The 24986-nt window shown below is 47.9% G+C and overlaps 1 protein-coding gene across 1 annotated transcript; it reads left to right on the top strand.

Moving 5' to 3' along the window:
• Nucleotides 1-5781: 5781 nt before the first annotated feature.
• HHIPL2 (HHIP like 2) lies at nt 5782-24101 on the top strand (the record flags this gene model as incomplete). The annotated part of the gene is made up of 9 exons (XM_080924707.1): nt 5782-6099; nt 8784-9436; nt 11300-11443; nt 12848-13179; nt 14603-14729; nt 15171-15313; nt 22063-22144; nt 22488-22570; nt 23818-24101. The coding sequence occupies 9 exons, from the start codon at nt 5782-5784 to the stop codon at nt 24099-24101; spliced, it is 2166 nt and encodes a 721-aa protein (XP_080780833.1).
• Nucleotides 24102-24986: the final 885 nt, after the last annotated feature.

Raw genomic sequence — 24986 nt, 5'->3', positions numbered from 1 at the left:
CCTAGGAGCCATGTAATTACTTCTGTAGTGCTTGCCTTTCCCATTAGTGTGTTATTGATACATAAATATTTTTATATTACCTCCACCTAACAGTGCCTGCTTTAGATAGTCATTGAGTAGTAAACACAAAAGTGGGAAAGTGACTGAAGGTGTCCACCCCCTTAAAAATAGCAAGCTTGCCCCAAGAGTAGGGCCTGGGGCCTATTGGGCTAGTGTGTCACTGTTCTGCTGTGAAGAGATGTGACTGAGGCAGCTTACAGAAGAAAGCATTTAATTAGGTGTTTCAGAGGGTTAGACCATAATCACCGTAGCAGAAACCATGGAGGTAGGCAGGCAGACATGGTGCTGGAGCAGCAGCTGGAAGCTTATATCTGGTCCATAAACATGTAGCAGAGAGTCAGAGATCAAGAGAGATGCGGCCTAATGTGGGTTTCTTTGAACTCTCAAAGGCCACTTCCAGTGACATCTCCTCCCTTAAGAAGGCCGAACTTGCAGAACTTCTAATTTTTCCTAAACTCAACTGGGAACCAAACCTTAGTACAGGAGCCTTTGATGCTGGTACATCTCATTACAATCACCCCAGTTAGAATCCTGGGGTTTTATTTGTTTTGTTTTTATAGATAGAATTTCACTGTGTGGCTCGGACCTTGAATTTACAAAGATTTGCCTACCTTGGTCTCCCATGAACTGGGATTGAAGGCATGTTCACCACACCCAGCTCTGGGTTTTCCATCTGATAGTGTGTAAGTTCTTGGCAAAGTTGCCAAGCATTGTCTTTCTTTTAAAATTGACTTGCTTTGATTTAGTATGCTACTTAGTTAATGGTGGATTCAGTTAACTAAGTATCCATTATGATTACATGAGGACCCTTTAAAAAGTAGGAACTGAAAGAATTTTTAAGTCTCTTGCTTTTTCCTAGAAACTTCTGAATGTATATCTTTGAAGTATACAGCTTCATGCCTTGGTAGATGTACACACTGTAAAATGATTACTATGACCCATATTGGATAGTTAACATTTCAAAAAAGAAACAATAGACTGATAAATGAGGGTCCCCACAAAAGATGTAGAAATCGTCTTCATAGATAGGAAGTTGGCCTTGAACTGGGGAACAGCGACTCTGCCAGTTGTTCACTTGCAGCTCCCATCATGCCTCTGCCTCGAGTTCACAGGTAACCTCCCCACCTCCGTTATTACTGTGGCTGTGCATTCAGCTAGTGTGTCTTCAGTAGCCAGCTGCAGCTGGTGCAATTTTTTTTTTTTTTTTTTTTTTTTTGACACAAAGAATAAAAGTGATTGCTGAGTTTGGTAAATCATGGAATGAATTCAGGGCTACATTGCCATTTGATCTCTGGTGGGATTCTTACCTCACTGAGCCTCTGACCCCACGGATCATCTGCATGCAGGTAATGGGATGCGTACCTTTCTGAGAATTGTTTTGAAGATCAGGGAGATGAGGTGTGAGAAGGTGCATGGTATGCAGGTCCGTTGTCAGGGGCACCCTGCATCTCCAGACTTCGGGAGAAGAGCATGGCCTGAAGGAGGACTACAGAGGGACCATAAGCCACAGGGGGACTGTAGCTGAGGAGATGCCCTCATGTGAGACGTCTGTACAAAAATAATAAATGAAAGTGTCGTTATGGTGGGTCCTAATCCAATATGACTTGAGTTCTCATAAAAATAAAAGAGGGCTGTTGGACACAGACATGTATACAGGAAAATGGCATCCGAACCTGAAGGCAGAAGTTGAGTAGCACACCGTAGCTGCAGACGGTTGCTTGTGAACCACCAGAAGCTGGGAGTGACGCCTGGAACTGATTCTCCTCACAGCCCTCAGAATGGATCAGCCTTGCCGACACCGTAGCCTCAGAATTGTCAGAGCTGAGAGACAAGAAGTCTGTCGTGAAAACCTTCCAGTTTGTGTGCTTTGTACAGCTGTACAGGAAGGAAAACCCAGTAACTGACAACTGTCAGTTTCAAAGATGGGCGCTAATTCTAGCCCTCGGTCTGATTCTAGTTGATAGGTCCAGACAATTCTTAAGCTGTGGTAATGGTTTGGCCCTGAAATGCCCAGATTTACCAAACACTTCCTGTTCTTTTCTGCCTGTGCTGTAAGATTTTCCATATCTGGTGCCACCATTCCTTCCTGCAGAGTTCCCCATGGCGCTGTCCTTCACATTAATGTGATCTGCCTTTCGCTATCAGAGGACACTGCTTTATATTTTTCTCCCCCTATCCTATACAGTCCAGATCAGCCTCAAACTGCTGATCCCCCTACCTCAGCTTCCCAGATATTTGTTACAGGTGTCTCCCTTAATACCTAGTTTACGCTTTCCTCCCCGAGCTTATTGGAAACATTGGTCTTGCTTACCAGTGCCCCTTTTCCAGCAGAGCACTTTGACCACAGTAATGCTCATCTCCCGAACGGGCATTGAGGATCTGCTGTCAAGTGTGTTGTTGCATTATGTGATTATATCTGAAATGTGATAATCAGGAGACTGTGTCAGGGTCCCCAAGGGGCTGCTGAGCTTTCCTACTCATCTTGTCGGAGACATTCGCCTCACACAGAAAAAACAAAACTGTGTTCTTGTGGCCAAAGAAAAGAGACCAAGACATAAATGCTAATAAAAGACCAAGAAATCATCTCCAGGAAGGGAGGTGCACTCCTGCTCACCGAGGTTCATATGCTTAGGAGGCCGTGGTGGCTGTGACATCACCGGCTGATGTGGAGCCAAGGGTTACTCCTCCCACCCAAGGTTTCTGCAGCAACGACAGGCTCTGACCTTTGAGTAAACAGCCCCATGGAAACTGCTCAGTCACCCCTGACTTCGACCCCCACCTACGCTTTCAGAAGCAGAAGGCTGGGGCTGGGGCTCAGCGACTGTTGTTCCCTAGCATGTAGGAGAGCCTGGGTTCCACCCTCAGCTCTGCCAACAGGTAAAACTACAACCTGGAAAACTGGGCTGTGTGAACGGTCATCCTGACTACCTGCTTCTGGCTTCCCCTTTCTTTTATGAGTTTTGTTTGTATCTTAAATATTGGGGGGAGGGGCTCTTAAAATCCTGAGCACTGAGTGCAGACTTGGCTACACCTAAGCTCACGGTCTTAATGTCCTCTTGGTAATGGCTACCCTGTGGTTAGCGGGAGAGCTGCTTGGGTGTTACAGGGTATTCAAACCTGTTTCTAGTTGTGGTGTGACTCAGCCCTTAGCACACACCTTTAATCCCTCTGACTGGAATACACTCTTCATGTATTAACCCCGAACAATGGAGGTAAAGTTAGTTTGTAGAAGGAAACACTCATATTTGAAAGTGATGTTTAATTGAGTGACAGAAAAAGGGACGAATTAGAGAAGGGTTTGGTGGAATAGGAAGGATCTGCCCAGCCCTTGTGAGAAGAGAGAGGAAAAGGAAGCTACTTAAGGGAGAGACAGACTGTAGAGGAGGAAGAAGGTACAGCACAGGAATACAGTAGAGTTTGTGGAGAGCAGCACAGAGAGGGAGGAGGAGGCAGTGTAGAAAAAGATTAGTTTGTGCCCATGCAGAGTTATTCAGAAGCTTCGAGAAAAGCCAGATTGAATCAGCCAGCTGGGAGAGGAGTTTGAGCCACAACAGCTAAGTTGAACCAGCCAACCAGAGTTCAGAAAGACCAAGAAAGGGTGAGCTTATTCAGCAGTCTCAGAGGCTAAAAACATTCTAGGCATAGATTAGAATGTACAGAGGCTAGAAGCTTCCAGGACTAGGCCTAGATTAGCAGGCAAGGCAGTGAGCCTCACGGTTACAACCGGAGAATAAAAGTCAACATTTCTGCTTGGGCAGCCTTCCGTAAAAGGCAGGGCCAGCAGGGCATTTCAGTTCCAATGGGCTGGAATTACAGAGAATGCTGGGAGGAGGTTCAGCTCAGGCACTAAATACCTGCATGGATCCCTACCCTTGCTCCTACCTCTGGGCTTGGGGCTGTGGAAGTTAGGGCTCCAGGTCCATTCATTCAAGAACTAATTAAAAGCCAGGTGGGTATAGTGACAAATGCCTTTAAACCCAGCACTCAGGAGGCACTGTTGTGATGGTCCAGGCCAGTATATAGTGAGAGATCCCTGCCTTAAGAAAAAAGCTGTTGGGTGGCAGACATGTATGAACTGAGACAATTTTAAATACTGATGGAATGTATAAGGGGGAAGAATGCTTCTAAGGCAGCTATAGAGACAGTTAAGGTGGCTAGGTAAAGGTGCCTGTCCCCAAGCCCAACAACCTGAGTTTCATCCCTGGGTCCCATGTAATCGAAGGAGAGAATATATTCCTGGAAGTGGTCCTCTGACTTCCACACATACTGTGGTGTGCCCCTCACCCCCTTCTACCTCTCACCTCCTACCCTGTGCCCCACATAGACACACATGCACAACAGATCTGGCAAAAACAAAGCCAGGTCTACTGTGCTTCCTGGTCTTGGTGTTCTCTGGGACACAATGAATCTATTCATAAAATGTTGTAGGTTAAAGTCTGTCAATATGTTAGTATTGGGAGCCAGGCTTTGGGCTAATGGGTTAGCTAGTTTTTCCATTATTGTAAAAATATCTAGATTATTAGGGGAAAAGCTTAACTGAACCCATAGTTTTGGAACTTTGAGTCCATGATCCTGCATTCATTGCTCTTGGGCCTGTGATGCAACTCTTCACCATGGAGGGGAATGTGGTAGAGTAAACCTCTTGGTTGCTGGGAAACAGAAATGGGCAAGGTTAGGGTTCAAAATCTGCCTAGGTGCTAGCACATGCCAAGTTTTCCAGTGTATGCGGTTAACAGAATAGTCCATAGCTAAACCACAGTGGCTGAGGAATGCAGGTAGGCTGTATGGTGTGCTCTAAACGTGTGAGACCCTGGGTTCAGTCTCCATGCAGGGGGGCTGCTAGTGGGTGGCACTAGTGCCTGGGAGGGAGATTCAGAGGGTGGGTGGGTTCTGACTCGCACTGTGGGGTCATAGCCACAAAGGTTCCTCAGTGGACACTGGACTCACTGGCTCCTTGATTTTGAACTTTCCAGTCTCTAAACTGTTTATAAGTAAACAAGCCTACTTCATGTAGCCCAGGCTGACCTAATACTTTTGATCTTCCTGTCTCTACTTCCTAAGTATTAACATGACAGTTGAACACAATACATCCCGGTTTGTGATATTCATTGCAGCAGAGTGAAGTGCTTGAGGCACCTTCCTTTCCTTTACTGCTTGTGTTCTTTCTGGGGTTGCGAGATGTATGAAAACCCCTGGCATCCAAGCACACACTGGACAGCTCCCCCTGACATGTTCCCAGACCCACACCAGTCGCTCTGTGTCCTGCACTTCGGGAGCCTGGATGGTTGCCTTGTGCAGACTCTGCTGTCAGACCTCTACTGTCTGCTGCCAGCCTGCAGAAAAACAGTAAACAAGTGGGAATTTCCTGGCCTGCCCCCAGTGTGGCAGGAACGCTGTTCATTTTGAGGAATCATAGCACCTCAGTCGTTGGTGCCATCACACCTTTAGGCTAAGCACCCGTGGTCCCCAACCACTGGACGCTAGTGTTAAGACTTGCTCAGGTTTCGCTTTTAGGCAGGACTGACAGGTAAGGACACCTCTCCCTGATGTCGCTAGATATGCTTAGCCCCGGCACAGGGAAGGGACTTCACTGATGAACCACCTCAGTGAACTTGCAGCAGGAGAGAAAGAAGGAAGAGCAGTTGGGAGCGGGGGAGGGAACTTGGGCAAACTGGGCAGGCCAACCCAGGAAGAAGCAGCAGAGGATTCCCAAGGTCCAAAATGCTGGGAAAACGGACCAGCCCACACACTGTTCCTGATCATCCGGCTTCATGGCTCTCTCCCGGTATTTTCTGCCAGGGCCTCACGCTTTTGTTGAGCTGGGTGGTCCTGCTGCAGGGACACCCGCAGTGCTTGGATTATGGCCCACCCTTCCGTCCCTCTCTTCACCTGGAGTTTTGCTCTGACTATGACTCCTTCGGCTGCTGCGATCAGCACAAAGACCGCCGCATCGCTGCCAGGTACTGGGACATCATGAACTACTTTGACCTGAAGGGCCACGAACTGTGTGGAGGTTACATTAAAGACATCCTTTGCCAGGTGGGTCTGAGTGTAACTCTAGGAGGAGGAGAGGGAGCCAGTTTGGAGAAGTGATTTGTGGCTTTAGGGTGTTTGGCTGATCCTGGAGTAGGATGCTTCTGTCAGATGCCTCCCTAGAGAGCTGGAGGTAAAGGTGCATACCCTGGTTTTCCATACTCTCCCCTCTGGGATTTTTCTCCAGACAGTGATGATCGAAAGAGGTATTCATAGAGTTCTCAGTACAGCTGCTCTGTCCTGTCTCCGAGGACCAGAGAGCTGGGCACAACATTCCTGTGCCATTTGTGCATCATGCTGGTAGGGAGTAGTGACACCTGCCTGAGTGGGTGTTTTGCCAAGGAGGCTTCAGTTGTGACAGTGGGGGGTGACAGGGGTGTCTGCAGAACTCCTAAGCTGGATGCTGAGCCTCAAGTTGTTGGAAGGAAATGACCCAGAGTTTCTCTTCTTCAGTCTCACCAGCAGCCAAAATCCACATGCAGGAGAAATCACCTTAGCTGAGTTGAGCTTGAAATGCAAAGGTATAGGCTGCACACAAGACTCGTGTGCACACACATACACACATACACACACATGCATATACACATATACATAAGCACAACATACACACAAATATACACAAACACACATATACACATATACACACAGATGCATACACATACACACATATACACACATACATACTCATACACACACATACACACAAATACACATACATGCACACATACATACACATACACACATACACACAAATATACACACACAAATACACACATACATACACACACAGACACACAGAGACATACACACACACACACACACCAGTCTGTGAGAAGAGGGTGTAACCAGAGAAGCTTTTGCAGGAAAGCAGTGCTCTAATAGGTGACAGAAATCCCTCTTGGGCACTTTATGTGGCTGTCCCAGGGCATCTCCCCCGCCATGGCCATTGTTTCCAAGTATATACTCCTCCTCAGCTCCATGCCTGGGCACAGAGCTCAGGCAGAAATCAGTGCAGTATGACTCAAGAGGGCAGACACCTGGGTGGCATTGCCCCACGGCTGTGTTCTCATGGCAGGGCACCATCCCTCAGGTGATTCCTGGAAATTTAGCTCTTGAGATGAGCAAGGTGTGTGTGTGTGTGAGTGCATGAGCCCGAGCTTGTGTGTACTGGCTGGAGGTCAGTGTTTGGTGTCTTTTATCTCTCTCTCCCTTGTTTGGGACAGGGCTTATAAAACTTGGATATCCTTGATTCTGGCAGGAAGGCTGGCTTAGGAGCTCCAGAGCTTCCCTGTCTCTGGCCTAGAGCTGTGGCACTGGCTGTGATCCCAAGGGCCAGGGATCCAATGCAGGTCCTCATGCCTGCAAACAAACACATTAGTAACTGAGCCATCTTCTCGGCCTCATAACAGGAGCTTTTCCAGTAGCTTGGAAACTTTACTCCTGAGCTGTCTTCTACTGAAAACCTTGCTCCCGTCCCATCTCCTCTCTGATCCAGAAAGCCACATTTAGCTGCTCTCTTGTTTTATGAACTTGAAGAATAATAAACTCACCTACTTGTTAAAGTAGACAAGGCTATATCCCAGCACCATCGTAGTATACTCCGGACAGTGCTGCTGCATTCTGTTGCCATCCGCACCCGTCTGGAACCATATGTTGGCTCCAGGTCTCAGGACTTGTTGATTACGTGACACCGGGATAAAATACAGCAACGTGTCTGGCCCAATTCCGTAGTTGTTTTTCTGAACTCTGGGAAGTGAGAACTCGAGTGTGCACTTTACCCACAGCTGCTTGTAGGGCTTGCACACGGGAGAGGTGCAGTGCTCACACAGTAGACTGCTTCTGGGTCTGGGTCTCCACACCGTGGAGAAACACTGGTTTGGTTCCTGAGCTGAGTCAAAACAACTTTACAAGCTCTAAACGGCTGCCTGAGTGTGTGCCAGGATGGTGGTTACATTTCCTTAGCCAGCTTCCATTTATAAGCATTTCATGATTTCACCCCCATACCCCGCTCTCCAGTGAATGGACCGGGGTGACACTCAAGCGAGTAGGTCTTCTTGCTTTGTACCAGCTACTCTGACACGAACCAGGCAATCTGAGGGGAGGCATTGTGCAACTCTTAGGTGTTAAGAACGAAGCCATTGACAGCTGAGATACTTGTACAAGATCTAACAGCCTGTCACGGAAGGGGGAGGGGCTCATGGGACCCCACCCCTCAGGATTTATAGCTAGGTCATGGTTGATCATGGAGGGAGAGACCTTTTCTTCAGTGGTGTAACTACAAATAAGGTGCCTTGCTTTAAACAAATCCTCATTCTATAAACAGATCTAATAAAAACTCGTTGGGTTTCACACACGCATGCGCGCACGCCGACAATAGGTAGGGTGCTTGATGTAAAGGAGATTGGTGAGCTTGGGAAAGTGACAGGAGAGGTGTCGTGGTGAGTTATGGTAAAATATGACATAAAACGTCACGATGAAGCCCATTATTACATACAACTTAACCCATGCTAACACACGTTTTATATGAGGGTTTATTCTCCAGGTGCATTAGCTGTATCAGAAATTCGGGTTCTAGAGAAATGATTAACAGCCATTTGCACGCAAGCTTCCGGAATGCGGGCACTACTACACTGCTTCTCCTTTTTCTTTGGTTGCTCATATTGAGATCGAGCTTCCCATTCTTTTTCCAGGAGTGCTCTCCCTATGCGGCCCACCTCTACGATGCCGAGAACCCCCAGACACCCCTCCGGAACCTTCCGGGCCTCTGCTCTGACTACTGCTCTGCGTTCCACCGCAGCTGCCGTTCTGCCATCTCCTTGTTAACCAACGACCGCGGCCTCCAGGAGTCCCACGAAAAAGATGGCGCTCGCTTCTGCCACCTCCTCAACCTTCCCGATGAAGACTACTGCTTTCCCAATGTCCTGAGGAACGATCAACTCAACCGCAACCTGGGAGTGGTGGCTGAGGACCACCAGGGCTGCCTGCAGCTCTGCCTGGCTGAGGTGGCCAATGGGTTGAGGAACCCCGTGTCCATGGTCCATGCTGGGGATGGCACCCACCGCTTCTTTGTTGCGGAGCAGGTAGGAGTGGTGTGGGTCTACCTCCCTGATGGGAGCCGCCTGGAACAGCCCTTTCTGGATCTCAAGAGCATGGTGCTGACCACACCGTGGATCGGGGATGAAAGAGGCTTCTTGGGGCTGGCTTTTCACCCCAGATTCCGCCACAACCGCAAGTTCTATATTTATTATTCATGCCTGGGCAAGAAGAAGGTGGAGAAAATCCGGATTAGTCAGATGAAGGTTTCCAGGTCTGACCCTAACAAAGCAGACCCCAAATCAGAGAGGTGAGACAATCTCATGAGAACCGAAACTACGCTCCCAAATGACGCCCCTCTATTCTTGGGGTGGTAGCAAAGGACTGGGCCTGGTTTTTGAGTGCTAGTCTAAAATGTCAAGAAAACAAGCTGGACAGATGTGCTAAGAGCCAGGGTTGCTCTTGCAGAGGACCCGAGTTCAGTTCCCAGTGCGCACAACCCTCTGTGATTTCAGTTCTAGGGGTAGGTCTTCCCCTTCTGGCAGCTGCTGGTACTGCATGAAGGTTGGCGCACGGGAGAAAATAAAGCACATAAAAATGTTAAGGAAAGTCACTTCTGATGAATGAGGAAAACCTGGGTTAACTTTAGAGTGAAGCTTCTTTTGGGGGTATATCCCTCACCTTACCTAACCTAGTTGGAGCCATACTTGCTTTTGTTTATAAAGGAGAAGGCAGGGCTGGCAGCCAAAAGGGATTTTAGAGTGATTATAGATAATATATTAAATATGGCAGTATCCTCTAATTAAGTGTGAGGCCACTAAATACTAGATCCTTTACCTTCAGTGTGAGGTCTCCAATGCATGGTCAGTTGATGCTCTGCCTTTATTCTGTTGCTGTGACAAGGTAGAGGAGGGGTGGATTTATTTGGCTTATACTTCTCGGCCACAGTCAGTCACCGAGAGAAGGCAGGGCAGGGCCCCAAACCGGAACTTGAGGGTAGGCCTGCTTGCCATGGCATTACCTCCAACTGAGGAACTCATCTCACAGGCGTAAATACAGCATAAGTAACAGAGGAGGCGCGTGATAGCCAGATCCCATTCAGTAAGCTTCCTTACACGGTCCAGGACCAGCCGTCTAAGGATGGGATGCCCACAGTGGGTTGTATTTTCCATCAATTAACGATCTTGTTGGTCCTCTCAGACCACCCATGTGGCTATCCTCCAACTGAGACTTTCCACCTGGATGACTTTAGAAGGTGTCAAGTTGCTTGCCAGGACAGATGAAGTACTTGTTCTAGCTGGCTGCAAGATCATGCTTTGTCTCTCCACCACTCTGCCTTCTCCCCTTCGTTCTCCTTCCTGTCTCGGCTCATTTCCCATCTGTCTTTAGGGTTTCTATTGCTGTGAACAGACACCATGGCCACCTCAACTCTTATAAAGGAAAAATTTAACTGGGACTGGCTTACAGTTTCAGAGGTTCAGTCCATTATCGTCACGACAGAAAACACAGTGGTGTGTAGGCAGACACAGTGTTGGAGAAGGAACTGAGATTTGCAGGGGACAGGAAGGGAAACCGAGACACACTGACAAGACGAGCTTCTGAGACCTCTCCAATTACACACTTCCTCCGACCAAGCCACACCCACTCCACAAGGCCACACCCATTCCACAAGGCCACACCTACTCCACAAGGCCACACCTCCTAAGAGTGCCACTCCCTATGGGGCTAAGGAGGCTATTTTATTCAACCCACCACACCATCATAGACAGGCCAAAGGACCTGGAATAACCTGCTACACTTGCAGGAAGGAATGGAGCGTTCTGGTGGTGCAGAGCATAAAGTCAAACCTAGAGAGGGGTGGCTGCTACCTTGGCTCTATCTCAGCACGTGAGGTCCATAGTATAAAAATAGAAAGATTCACAATGGGCGTGTGGCTCAATGGTAGGCTGCTTGGTTGATGTATGCAAAGGCACTAGGTTCAACCCCCAGTATGCAAAAGAACTGCACCAGGAAACATGGGGTCCCTCAGTGCCCCAAAGCCCCCTACTTTGTGGTCCTTGGAGACCGAAGGCAGGCTTGGCCACCTTTGCAGATCTTGGTGGCTTGAACCAGCCAACTTCTGGGTGTCTCAGCCATGCAAAAGCCTAACGTATAGTTTCTTTTTCTCTTCCAGGGTCATCTTGGAGATAGACGAACCGGCCTCAAACCACAATGGTGGACAGCTTCTCTTTGGCCTGGATGGCTACCTGTACATATTCACTGGGGATGGGGGGCAGGCTGGGGATCCCTTTGGCAAGTTTGGAAATGCTCAGAACAAGTAAGCTGTGTGGGGGCGGTACCCCTGTTCCTTTCATGTGCACCCCCGCACATGTTCTTTTCATGTGCACACTGTTCTTTTACATAGAGTCAAACTTAGAAGATCTAATCCCTTCCACCACAGCCAGTGAGAGGAGCCTTTGGATTACCTTCATGCCATTAACACATATAAAACAAAACACTGTGCTAAATGCTGTAGCTGGACATGGTAGTGCACAGAGCACTTGGGAGGCAGAGGCAGGTGGATCTCTGTGAGTTTGAGGCCAGCCTGATCTACATAGTGAGTTCCAGGACAGCTAGAGCTACAGAGTGAGACCCTGCCTCAATAAATAGATAAATAACTAAATGCTTACTATAGCTATCATAGTGCTGTGTAGAAAATAAATCTAAAGTTAACTGTGTGTAGCAGGACACGCCATCCAATTTGACTTACATCTCAGTATGTCTTAGGCTCTGTGCTAGGCCCAGAGACACAGGAGAAGTCAATCGGTAAGAGCTGAGATATATTGAGTGCCCACAGGGTTGACAGTGACTATGTCTCATATTATTCTTGCTTAAAGGGTGAGGGAATTTTAATCCATTTTAACTGTTCATCAGCACCAGGCCTACTGTAAACATGTATGAAAGATTCCTATGTAAGGATTATGGTTTCCATTTTCCTGCCAGGAAGAAGACAGAACCTGAGACTTGGACACTGGTGTCGGAACCCATCTGTGCCATGTGTGCTGCCCATCCGGGTCACTGTGTCTTGTCAGGGTCTCTGTGTCCTGCCCTTTACACTCAGGGAGCGCTTGTTCCCACCAGTCACTAGGAGTGAAATATTAATGTCAATCACACTAAGTACATCCACGTGCATGACTGCCCATTCAATGTATTATCACACGGGCAGTGTGAAACGGCAGCCCAGCCCAGCACTCAAACTCACTGGAAGAACCTCTCTAAAAACAATTCCCTCACCCCACCCTCCACTGAGCAGCACACTGCTCTCTGGGGAAAAAAAAAAAAACTTATTTTCATGTTTACAATATTAGGTCAGATTGGAGAGCGCCCATCACAAAACCGGAAAGCCAAAGCTTCCATTACTAAGGGTCACACGGTACAGGGGATCCAGTCCCTCTCTCTCTCTCTCTCTCTCTCTCTCTCTCTCTCTCTCTCTTAGGTAGAGTTCCTTAAGCCAGAGGTGAGGAAGTCTTAAACATCTCTTATATATTTAAAAGAACCAGGCAGGTCATTCTCCCCTGTGGGGTTCCTAGCAGTCTCCTGAGTGGGTCACTCTCCCCTGTGGGGTTCCTAGCAGTCTACTGAGACGCTAGCTCTCAGCGGCCTCCCTGGCTCTCTCCTCTGACCATTTGCCTTTCTGGTGTCCTTGCTCACTTCGCCTCTTTCTTGGCTTCTTGTCTTCCAGAAGTTCTCTGCTGGGAAAAGTGTTAAGAATTGATGTGAATGGAGCAGGCATGGATGGCCAGCGGTACCGCGTGCCCCCGGATAACCCCTTTGTTTCTGAGCCAGGTGCCCACCCCGCTGTCTATGCCTATGGGGTCAGAAACATGTGGCGCTGTGCTGTGGACCGAGGAGACCCTGTCACACGCCAGGGCCGGGGTCGGATGTTCTGTGGGGATGTGGGCCAGAACAAGTTCGAAGAAGTTGACCTGATCCGTAAAGGCGGGAACTACGGCTGGAGGGCAAAGGAAGGGTTTGAATGCTATGACAAGAAACTTTGCCATAACGCTTCTTTGGGTAAGTAGGATGCTGTCTGTCTGGGTGGTTTCTGAATGAGTTGACCAGGTTGGCAGGGGGGTAGGGCAGGTTCAACCTGAATATTCTGAGGGTTGTCTCCATGGTGGCTTGCTGGATTATGGGATGGTACCTCTCTGCTGCCCCAGTTGAAACACCAGAGGTACTTTGGCCAATGTTTGTTTGAAAGTCAATCCCTGCTGGTAAGAAGTACTTGCCTAGAACCCTGCTGTTGGAGGTAGAGGTTGGAGGATTGTAAATTCAGAGCCAGCCTGGGCTCCACTGGGAGTTCAAGGCTGGGGCACACCCTACAGGGAGCAGGGAGTAGCTCCCTAAGGTTAGCATCAGTGATTTTCCTACCTTTCTATCTCTGCATCTGCCTTACAAAGACAGGAACTTTGAATGCAGTTGTGCTCTGTGCTTTTGTTTCCTCTTCTGGAGATTGGAAGATTGACTTCGACCTTGAACCCATGATCCTCCAGCCTTAGCCAACTTCGTGCTCTGTACGATCAGATCAGCCCTTTCAGTTTGCACAAAACCCTTCTCTCTAGCAATTTCCTTTGCTCAGATCCCCGGAACACTTGTTCTGTTTTACGGAATGGAAAATAAAGCCAACTGATAGTGATTTGGGGCTGGTGAGATGGCTCAGTAGGTAGAGGTTCTTGATGCCCATGATCCTGGAACCCAGGTGATGGAAAACTCAAACCAGCTCCTGAAAGCTGTCCTCACTGCAAATGCTCATACACATAAATGCAATACTTAAAAAAAAATGATTCCTATGGTGTGTGCCAGCCATAATGCATTTACATTTTGGGTAAACTGGGTTACTGGACTAACTAGTACTTTAAATAAGTTACTTGAGTGGCTTCTAGACATGCTATTCTAAGAACTAACTGGTAGAGCAAACCATGGTGGCTACATGGTCTTCAAAATTAGTCTCCCAGTTGGAACCTTCTGCTAAAATGGTATCCCCCATATACAGGAGGAAGGAAGCAGGTCCCTCAAAGTCAACAATCAAGCAGTGTGGGAGAGCAGCCTGCTTCGGAGTTAGAGGCTGACAATTACCTCCCTTTCTTCTTCCTCCCCCGATCCTCCTTTTGAGACAGGGTCTCACATAACCCAGGCTGGCTTTATGACTATCGATCCCTCTGTCTCCACCTGTGTCTCAAGACTTCTAGTACATCTGCCCCAAGAGTCTAACGGGAAACCAGGTGTTGGGGAAGGGATTTGGGGTTGGGATAACAGTCTAAGGGGAAGCTTGCTTCTGTGATTGGTCTGTTGAGAAAAGAAGGATCCCATTGCCAGTCTTACTAATGACCATAAGACAACTGTGTTGAGAAGTCCACTTTGATTCCTTAGAACTATCTATTCAGGCCATGATCTTTACTGTTTTTTTTTTTTTTTTTTTTCCTCTTGGTCCTGACAGATGACATTCTACCCATCTATGCCTATGGCCATGGGGTGGGAAAGTCAGTCACTGGAGGGTATGTGTACCGTGGGTGTGAGTCCCCCAATCTCAGTGGTCTCTACATCTTCGGGGACTTCATGAGTGGGTAAGGAACTATTTATTTATCTATTTATTTGTTGTATTTTTAAAAGGTGTATTTATTAATTATATATAAGTACACTGTCACTCTCTTCAGACACACCAGAAGAGGGCATTGGATCTCATTACAGATGGTTGTGAGCCACCATGTGGTTGCTGGGAATTGAACTCAGGACCTCTGGAAGAGCAGTCAGTGCTCTTAACTGCTGAGCCATCTCTCCAGCCCCTGCCTGTTTTTGTTTGTTTGATATTTCTGGCAGACCCGCAGCTTGCTATGTAGGACAGAATGGTCTCAAACTCGAGGTGATTTTCCAGTTTTCTAGAGCCGTGCTTCGCCACGCTCAGTGCTAGTGTTCGAGGGTCTGTGATTCTAGGTGGGAGCAGAAAATTGTGAAGTGGAAAAAAAAAACATGGATTGCTACAACATAAAGTTTTGTTTTTCATCTAGTCGACTTATGGCTTTGCAGGAAGATAGGAAAACCCAGAAATGGACGAAGCGAGACATCTGCCTGGGTAACTCGTCTTGTGCCTTCCCGGGGCTGATCAGCACATACAGCAAGTTCATCATCTCTTTTGCTGAAGATGAAGCAGGTAACCCCTGCTGTTTGATTGCTCCTCCTCAGCCATGGGCATCTGCTGCGGCTGTGCGTTTCTTGTCATTCAAACAGCGGTGTCACAGTGATCCTTGAGCCTAGTTTTCTAACTCACTGGGTAGTGAGTAACCGCAGTGCCCAGGAGATGCAGTCACTATTTTTAGGGTCATGAGGGAGGAAACAAATTGATCGTTGATTGCCTGCTCCTCCCACTCTCCCTCCCCCTCGTGAAAAGTACAGCTCCTTGTGAGGGACACTTCAAGGTCTGTGGTCTCATCTCTGACTTCAGAGAGGTCTGTGTTCTCCCCACCAGCTGCTTTTAGTCTGAGATAATGAGGAGAGTGTGATCAAGGCCCCGTTGGGTCAAACTAAGTGTGCACCCCATTCTTATCTGCTTGGGATGTCTAAGAGATCACTGATTGGGTTAGTTTGTAAAGAGTTTGTAATGAAAGAGACCTGGATGTAAAACATGGATGTAAAAGGTGTGTGTGTGTGTATTTGTGTTTGTGTGTGTGTGTGTGTGTTTGTGTTTCTGTGTGTGTGTGCTTGTGTTTGTTTGTGTGTGTTTGTGTGTGTTTGTGTTTGTGTGTTTGTGTGTGTGTGTGTGTATGTGTGGGTGTGTGTGTTTGTGTGTGTGTGTTTGTGTGTGTGTTTGTGTTTCTGTGTGTGTGCTTGTGTTTGTGTGTGTGTGCTTGTATTTGTTTGTGTGTGTTTGTGTTTGTGTGTGTTTGTGTTTGTGTGTGTGTGTGTGTGTGTGTGTGTGTGTGTGTGGTAGGTAACAAGGTATATGGTTGTTTTATAGAAGACACTATGTGCATGCCATGGGTATCATTGACCATTGAAGCCAAGGTTTGAACTCATGTGTAAGGAACATGTATGCTCCTAAAATATGTAGCTAGAAAATTCATTTAAAAATTATTTATTTTACTGTCGCTATCTTCAGACACACCAGAAGAGGTCATTAGATTCCATTACAGATGGTTGTGAGCTGCCATGTGTTTGCTGGGGATTTGAACTCAGGATCTCTGGAAGAGCAGTCAGTGCTTTTAACTTCTTAGCCATCTCTCTAGCCCCCAGAGAGTTCACTTTTTAGTTTCAGCATTCCATTAGTTAATGTTATTTTTCAAAAGGTTAAAGTTTCAAATTGTAAGGAAATTTCATTTCGTTTCCCTGTGTGTGCACAGGATCTTTCTGTCTAGCCATGCTAATGTGGTAAAAAGGCAGTAAGATGATGTCATAGGCTGGGGGTGTAGCTCAGTGGCTAGAGTGCCTGAGGCCCTGGGTTCATATCTGTAATACCAGAATTTAGGAGTGGAGGCAGGAGAATCTAGAAATTCAGGGTTATCCTTGGCTTAGGGGGAGTCTGAGACTAATCTGGCTATGTGAGACCTTGTCTTAAAATATACCACACACACACACACACACACACACACACACAGAGAGAGAGAGAGAGAGAGAGAGAGAGAGAGAGAGAGAGGGAGACAGAGACAGACAGACAGACAGACACACACACACACATACACACACACACACAGAGGGAGACAGAGACAGACACAGAGATAGAGACACAGAGATATTCAAAAAGAGCAAAACCCAGTATCTATGAGTGTCTTCCAAATACCTAAGATTCTCTATAGGTAAAAGGTCAGGGGTGGGAGAGTCCTGGAGTTTAGCTCTTTTCATGCAGAGCCTCAGGGAGGCTGCACAGGGCCCATCTTGAGGAGGTTAAAGAAATCCAGTCAGCTCCCTTTCCTCTCCTCTCAGCTAGCTGCTGGATAGATACTCTGACAGGAACATTCTATAGCAGCAGAGGTTGATGTGCATTTTCTCTCTCCTTGGTGACAGAGATATAGGCCAGATATAAAGTAGATCAAGGCAGGTTTATTAGGAGGCAGCTCTCGGGCGGATTAACCAGTCTCACCGGAGGAGGCCAGTGAAGTCACACATCCAGGCTAAAGCAAGGGGTTTTATAGAACTGAGGTGAGGTGTGGTGACCTGCCAGTTAGGAGCTGGGATTGTGTCCACACATGGCCTAAAATGAGCCCCTGGGCGGGCACTCTTGGGCTGTTTGTCAGAACCTGAAGTGGGAGGTTTTCTTAGTAGTTGGGGGAAGGAGGGCAGACAGAGGTTTCCCAGCTTGTGCAGTGGGTGAGCAGGGGTCCCAGCCTAACAGGTTATTTTAGAAAATTCAAAATTTTTAAATAGAAAAAGCCTATGTGAACTGCAAGCTGGGAATCCAAACATTTAAAGAAGTAGAAGTAGAACTGCAGGCTGGCAAGAGACTGCTCAGGAAAGAGAGGATAGATCAGTGCAAGCCATTCATCCACCCCAATGGGGCCTTTCAGCTGGAACCCCCAAAAGGTGCTTCTCTGTGACACAGAATCCTGGCTTTGGGAGGTTGGTTTGCTGGGCCTGTAGACTTCAGTCTGAGAGCGGAAAACGGGCTGCCTTTGCAAATGGTCACTTCTAGCAAACACAGTGGGAAATGGGACTGTAACAAGGCTTTGCCCCGGGTCAGCCCTGAGGCTAGCTTTGGGTAAGTTTTTTTTTTTTTTCTCCCCCACTGGAACCAGACTGCCTTAGCTCTTGCCACATTTTAGTTGGGGGGGGGGTACTTAGAATTGAAGCTGGGTATGACTGAGGTGAATGGCTGGCCTGGAGCTATCCCTGGGCTAGGATGCCTGCTGACATAAGTAAGGGCTGGCCTAAGAAGAATGCTTGTGGTCAGTCCTACTGTATGACAGTTACTTTTCTGCTGAAACAGATATTAAGGTGAGATGGGTCAGCTGGTAAAGGTGCCACTAGGCCTGACAACCTGAATTCCATCCAGGGAGCCAAGGAAAGAACTGCTTCCTGTACCTTGTCCTCCAATCCCCACGCATGTACCAGGGCACACACGCCTCTCACATACCTGAAATGAACAAGCAAGGTGTAAAATAGATGCTCAAAATGTCAGCCGCATACAACGGCTAAGATGTACCTTTTGTGTTTTTCTCCTAAATAATATAGAACTGGAAATCTGTGGCATGTTCAAAACATACCCATTACACAGGCTGTGGTCAGGTAAAGTAAACACTCACGCAGTAGGATAGCCTCCACTTCCCACTTTGGAGCCTGTGTGTGCTTTAAGGGGCTCCTGCTAGAACAGCCTGAGTTCCCGTGACTGCTGGAAGGCAGCTCATTCATCTGATGATGTCTGGTGGTGTTTGGTGTTTCCAGTCAGATAGTACAGTTAAATCTAAGGATGTATCCCGACTCTTTGGACCAGTCCCTTCTCAGAACAGTTACAAACACATCTTTGTAGCAAGAAATACTAAAAATGCACCATCCCATGCTAACTCTGGATATTCTCTGGCTTCCTATTCTCACTGCCTTCATGGTCTCCAAGCACCTATTGTTTCAGGGCACTGGAGGGCCTGGCCTGGTCTCTTCTCAGCAGACTCTTTCAGCCTGTGTTTTGAAATCTCTCCACCCGACTTTAAGTTCCCATGGCGGGTGGCTGCCACGCCAGCCCCACACATGCCAATTTCATGGCTGGCTAGGGCGCCCCTGCCTTCATACCTTTTTCTGGGACTCAGTTGATTCACCACATGAAGGAAAACTGATGTGTATATAAAAAAGAAAAAGATGATGTCCCAGGTTTCAGCACCATTGTTAGTTACAAGATGAGGAGAGTGGGGGGATATGGCCCGTGGAGGTGTGGCAAGGCCTGGGGGCAAGGGGAGATGTCTCTGGGGGGCCATGTTGTGAATCCCTTCCCCCTGAGGAACCAGTCACACGATGGTATAGTACACAATAGTGTATTCAGGTCACAGGGGAGTTAAGAGGGTAGTAGAGGCAGAGAGAGGAGAGAAGTAGAGGCCAACCATGATCACGTGGGGGGGGAGGAGTAAGGGAGGAGCAAGAGAGCAGAGTGAGAGAGAACAAGAGCAAGAGAGAGAGGAGGGGGCAAGCAGCCCCTTTTATAGTGTCAGGTCACTGGGGCAGAGCATACCTGGGTATTGCCAGGTAACTGTGGGGTGGAGTATGCCTGGCTGTTGCCACGTAACTGAGGGGTGGGGTTTACAGAATCCAAACAAAACCGTCACACAATCTTAGTTTAGATCAACACTCAATCGATAAGTGCAATAACTATCATCCTAATTTGCAAGCCATTCTAAGAGAAATCCTCTGGTAGTGGAGCCCAATGGATCTGCCACCTGAATGGGGTGGGGGGCCCTTCCTACATCCTGGCCTCCACCTCTTCTCCAGTCCAAAAGTACCCTCTCTCCTCCTCCTCTCTGACCCCTGCCTACTCCTTGCCTAGTGATTGGTTCCTAGAAATCTTTATTCATTAGGGGAAGGTTCACAGGAAGCCACCAGAGTACAGCTTTTCTCAGGAGCCCCTCTAGGGGAAGTGGAATTAGCATCAAAATACAAACAGCACCAGGGCAATCCACAACCCTTCTGTATCAGTGTGTGAAGCCTCAGTGTCTGCAGTGCTTGTTACCCTGGGTAGCAGACTCTGCAGAGCCTAAGATGCTCACACTGCAGAGAAAACATCTGGTCACTAGTCTTCACAGATAGGAGGACAGAGTTGTTGCCTAAAGCTGCAGGTCCTCACATTTGCAGCCTCATGACTGTCTTCTGTGAAGCTGATAAGAAGTCACATAATCCTTGTGAGTTGAATACCGTGTAACCCGCTAGCATTTTGTTGGGTTGGCAGAGCTGTGGAGGCACTTGCACCAAAGGTTAGAAAAAAAAATGGAGGGCCGAAGGAGTGGCTCAGTTGTCAAGTGTCTGCCCTGCAAGCATGAAGACCCGAGTTCAGTTTCCCAACGCTCAGGTAAAAACTGGGTGTCGTAGTGTGCTGTAACCTCTGTGCTGAAGAGGAAGAGGCAGGTGGACCCTGGAGCTCAGCATCTACTCAGCCCAGCCAGACCCTGTTCCAAGCATAAAATTGTGTGAACAGTTTAGGGAGACACTCAACGTCAACTTGTGGCCTCTGTGTGCTGATGCATATATTAGCACGTCTCACACATGAACATATACGTATCTTCCCCTTTCCCTCATAAGCCACTAGCAACATTGCTTTTCTATGCTTTCCGGCAGCATGGTGACTCTCTTCTATGGGTGAATGACTATGTGGGTGTTTACGTAGACTGGGAGGTCTCCCAGGAAAGCACAGCATGTAAACAGTGCTATGAGAATTCATTGTTGCAGTTAAAAGTAAAAAAGGCGTGGCCATCTCCCAAATGTCACTACTCCCCATGGGTCTCCGTTCTCTCTGACCCGGGTGGTCGGTCCCTGACATTAATTTTGGTACTGTAGGGCCAGGAAAACTAACATTAATTTATCTCAGAGGCTCCACGCTGTCCCGGGCTCTCTCTGGCCAGTGCGCCATTCCAGCTTGGCACCTTGCCACGCTACTCCCACTCAGGTTTCCTTGGCAGGTTGTAACCACTCCAATCCTATTTGTCCCAGTTCTGCCCTATTGCTTCTGTTTCTCCATCACCTGGCACAAACATGACTCCAAAGCCCAGTAGATTATTAAATAGGTTTATAGGTTAAATTCTCAATTCCAAACCCTCTCACAATAAACCTATATCCAATGGACAAAGATATAAACTGCCCTTCTATATAAGATAAAAAGATCCATAGAAACCTCTAGAAATAATAATAACAAGCTTATCAAGCTAGAGATACGCTGAGAGAAACATACATGTCTGCCTCCATTTTGTCTCTGCTTCTCTTCCCCCTCCAATCTCTGCCTACTGCCTCCTCTTCTGTTTTCCTAGCCTTTTCTCCACCTACCTCTCCACTGTCCAAACATGTATCCCCTTAAGTCAACCCACACATAAAACATGTATCTATGCAGAGATACACAGAAAGGAATGGCTACAACTGTTTCCATATTGCTTCCAGTTCCTTCCCCTCATTCTCCTCCTCCCTCTCTTTCTAAAACTTTGTTCTCATCCATCCTTCCTTCTCGTCCAATGACAGGCCTCATTTTATCTTGTACCTGCCTTCCTGTATAAAGACATCATCTTACAGTTCATATCTAGAATTTCCCAGGTAACACTGGGGCTGAGGCCCATCCTCTATTACAGCCATGCTAGGCACAGACGACCGCCAGGTGATGTGAGGTAGATTCTTCCACCAGAAAGAAATGAAGATGTTTTCTGAAACCCGGGATGGAAGGACTGGGAGGAAGCATGGCTCTTTCTAAATGTGATACTGGAGGGTGTGGCTGGAGGTGTTTGGGATGGGGGTGTATGGAGGAGAGCAAGAAGAAAGGCTGAAAGGGTGCTGATGGTCAGAAAGAAAACAACAACCAGTCACTGAGGAAGAAAGTGCTAAAGCTATGCTGACAGGAAACAGGGATGAAGAAACAGCAAAGTTACTGCCAGAAGGCTGCAGCCTGCACCTGAGAGCCTCACCTGTGTGGATTGGCTGGAGAAGGGGGAGGAGCTTCACCGAGGTGAAGGTTCTAGGAGACAGAGAACATGTGTTGGATCCAGCACGCATGGAGAGGCCTCCACTGGGTCTCATTCAAAGAGGTTTAAGCCTCTTTGGAAGTTCAAAGGTGAACTTTCCCCTCAAGAAGCCTATAGCCCAGTGCAGGGCTGACTGTGAGGCATCCAGAGCTCACCCAGAATGATCACAACACTTTAGGACTGGTAGCTTCATTTCATTGTTTTCTGTGTGTCCCTCTGTGTCTCAGCCCTGCTGATGTGCTGTTCTTGTTCCTCAATCCTGTCTCCTTAGGGGAGCTCTATTTCCTGGCCACCTCCTACCCAAGTGCCTACGCACCACATGGATCTATTTACAAGTTTGTTGATCCTTCAAGGTGAGATTTGGTGTCATTCTCTTCTCAGGAATTAGTTCATAGACAAATGTACAGGTGGAGCCTCCCCTCTGAGGCTGTTTCCCGACCAGTGGATATGTGACAAATAGATCTATCTAGCCATTGCTCAGGGCCCAGTATAGCTTCACTTAATGGCTGGGCTCTCCATCTGTGTGACCTCAGAAGTTCCTGGGGGGAGGTTTAGTTGGTCCCCATGGCCGTGCCTCAGATGTTCTGCTGAGAAGTTGACTATGGGTTGCCGCAGCATGAACCTTGCAGGTAACCTTGGTTTTCTGATCGTGTCTTTACTATTTTGTGACATCACCCTCTCTGCCCGTGTTTGTAGGCGAGCCCCACCAGGCAAGTGCAAATACAAACCAGTGCCGGTGAGAACCAAGAGTAAGAAAATCCGGTTCCGGCCACTAGCAGGTGAGTCTCTTCCTGAGCTTTGGCTTAGTCACATCCTTAGCAAACACGTGGCAATCCCTTGGGTCAGACTTTCTTGGCTTTCTTCTTATAATATTTATGTATATGCATGTTTTGCCTGCATTTTCATATGTGCACTGTATACGTGCAGGAGCCTACAGAGCCTAGAATGAGGCTTCAGATGCCCTGTAACTGGCGTTCCTGTTAGTTGTGAGCCACTGTGTGGGTGCTGGGAGCTGATCCTGGGTCTTCCGCAAGAGCAGACAGCACTCTTAATGGCTGAACTGTCTTGAGCTTCAAGGGTTGTGAGGATTAGTAACTTGTAGCGCAGGGTATACATCTCTTCTGCAGACCAGAATTAGTGGGATGCCTGCTGCTTCTACTGTGATCTGTTGTCCTCTAGTCATTTAGGCATTCATAGATCCATGCATGCATGTATCCATTCATATACATCTATCTATGCATTTATTCATTCATCCATGCATCCATCCAGGCACCCATGCATTCATCATGCATCCATCCATGCACCCATCCATGCATCCATCCTTGCATCCATCCATCCATCCATCCATCCATCCATCCATCCATCCATCCACACACCCATGCATCCATCATGCATCCATCCATCCATCTGTTCATGCATCCATCCATGCAGTTATTTATGTATTCATTCATTTGGTGATGATTATTCAGTATTTACTTTGTGGGAGGTTCTGTGCTAAGCCTGGAGATACATCTCTGACCTATGCAAATGGGTCAAATTGGAGTCAAATGGGAGAGGGGACATAGAGAGATAAGTTAGTTGTGAAGTTCTGGTTCAGAGGCTGTGTAGGGTACTGTGAGGGAGGCTGAGGTGAGGAATTCTTCTTCATGGTAAAACAGGGAGTCATGGAAGACTTTTAAGAGGAAGGATGCAATCTTAGGCAGACATTCCAGAACCACTTATCTCTGTAGTGACCCCAATCCACAAAGGAAGGCATTTACTGACAGCCAGATAGGGGTATTAAGACAATATCAATACGAACAATTGATATCACAGTTCCCTTATGGCAAGTTAAGTGTGGCTGCACTTAACAATACCAGCTCCTTCTGAGGCTGAGACAGGAGGATTGCTTGAGCCAGAGTTGGAGACCAGCCTAGAGAACTCAGACAGGCCCTGTCTTTTAGAAAGCTGTGAGGCGCCTTAGGGCTCCATTTACAGATTCTAACTGGGTTCTTTCTTTCTCACTGAATAAATGCTTACCTTCCAGCCACAGTCTTGGACTTGCTGAAGGAGGAAGCGCAGAAAGCAGCTCGGAAAACATCCAATGCAACCTTAGCTTCTAGCTCCGACCGGGGTGTGTCTCAGAAAATCTTCCCCAAGAAGCCAGCTTCTCCCTCAAGCAGCAAGAGAACATTTCAAAGGCCTGGCACCAAGAAGAAAAGCAGAGTGTGGTCTCCGGGTCCCCAGGGCAAGAGGAAGCAGCATCTTAACAGCCGTGGTGGAAGGATGAGACAGGCCACACAGAAGTCCCCAGGCAGAAGTCACCCATGACCTCTTGGTCAACTTGGCCGATACAACCTGAGCAAGAGTGCGTACTGCTGCCGACGCTGAATCTGGGCCTCATCCAGCCAGGAAGCCTGGGAGGAGGTGGGTCAGGCAGAGCTCAATTCCAGTGTGTGCGGTCTTTCTCACCCTGGGAAATCTTGCTGTCTGCGGAAGAAACATGAGCCTGGTCTGTGGGCAGCATTTCTGTGGAGAGGCCACAGCCCGCATGTCCCTGCACCTGACTTACGGCATGTGCTCGTGTGCACCCCAGCCTGGAATCCCACCTGACATCCCTTCTCCCCTGGCTAATAAATTACCTTTGGCTTACTCTTACGCATCCTTTGATCTCAGTGTTTGGCAACGGGAAATCTAGCAGGTTTCAGGCAGCTTGCTTTAGCAGCTCGCTCCTCTCTCCTGCTGCCTGTGACTGGCTCCTAAGTAAGTCCTCTCGGGGAGATAGATGGCCCCTTTCTTTCCTCCAGACAGAAGCCTGTGGACTGAAGACAAGGAGGCTCAGCTCTGATCCTCCAGCACTTGCTCTTCGGGCTCAGCTGATGGCTATTAAACACAAGTACATTCCATTTGGGCTTCTCTGCCTCCTCTGTGTGCTTCATCTTGAGATCTCCTGATCTTGTTTAGCCTTGCTGTATAGCCCCATAATAAGGGAGGCGGGGCTTCTTGGCTGGACCTTGCAGTAAGGAAGTGTCACAGAGTAGCCAGACAATGCTCCACCTCAAAACACTCCACCGGCCCCTGTGAGGACCTTGATGGAGGCCTGCGGCTTTGGAACCAGAGGAGGAATGAGGAACTGTAGGGTGTGTGTGGAAGAGGATTGTTTGTGAGGTTGTGAGGGGTGATTGTGGAGGGGTGGCTCAGAAATCAAGAGCACTT

The sequence above is a fragment of the Micromys minutus genome (assembly GCF_963924665.1).
Source record: "Micromys minutus genome assembly, chromosome: 1".
Lineage (NCBI taxonomy): Eukaryota > Metazoa > Chordata > Mammalia > Rodentia > Muridae > Micromys > Micromys minutus.
This window is presented reverse-complemented; position numbering and strand designations above follow the sequence as displayed.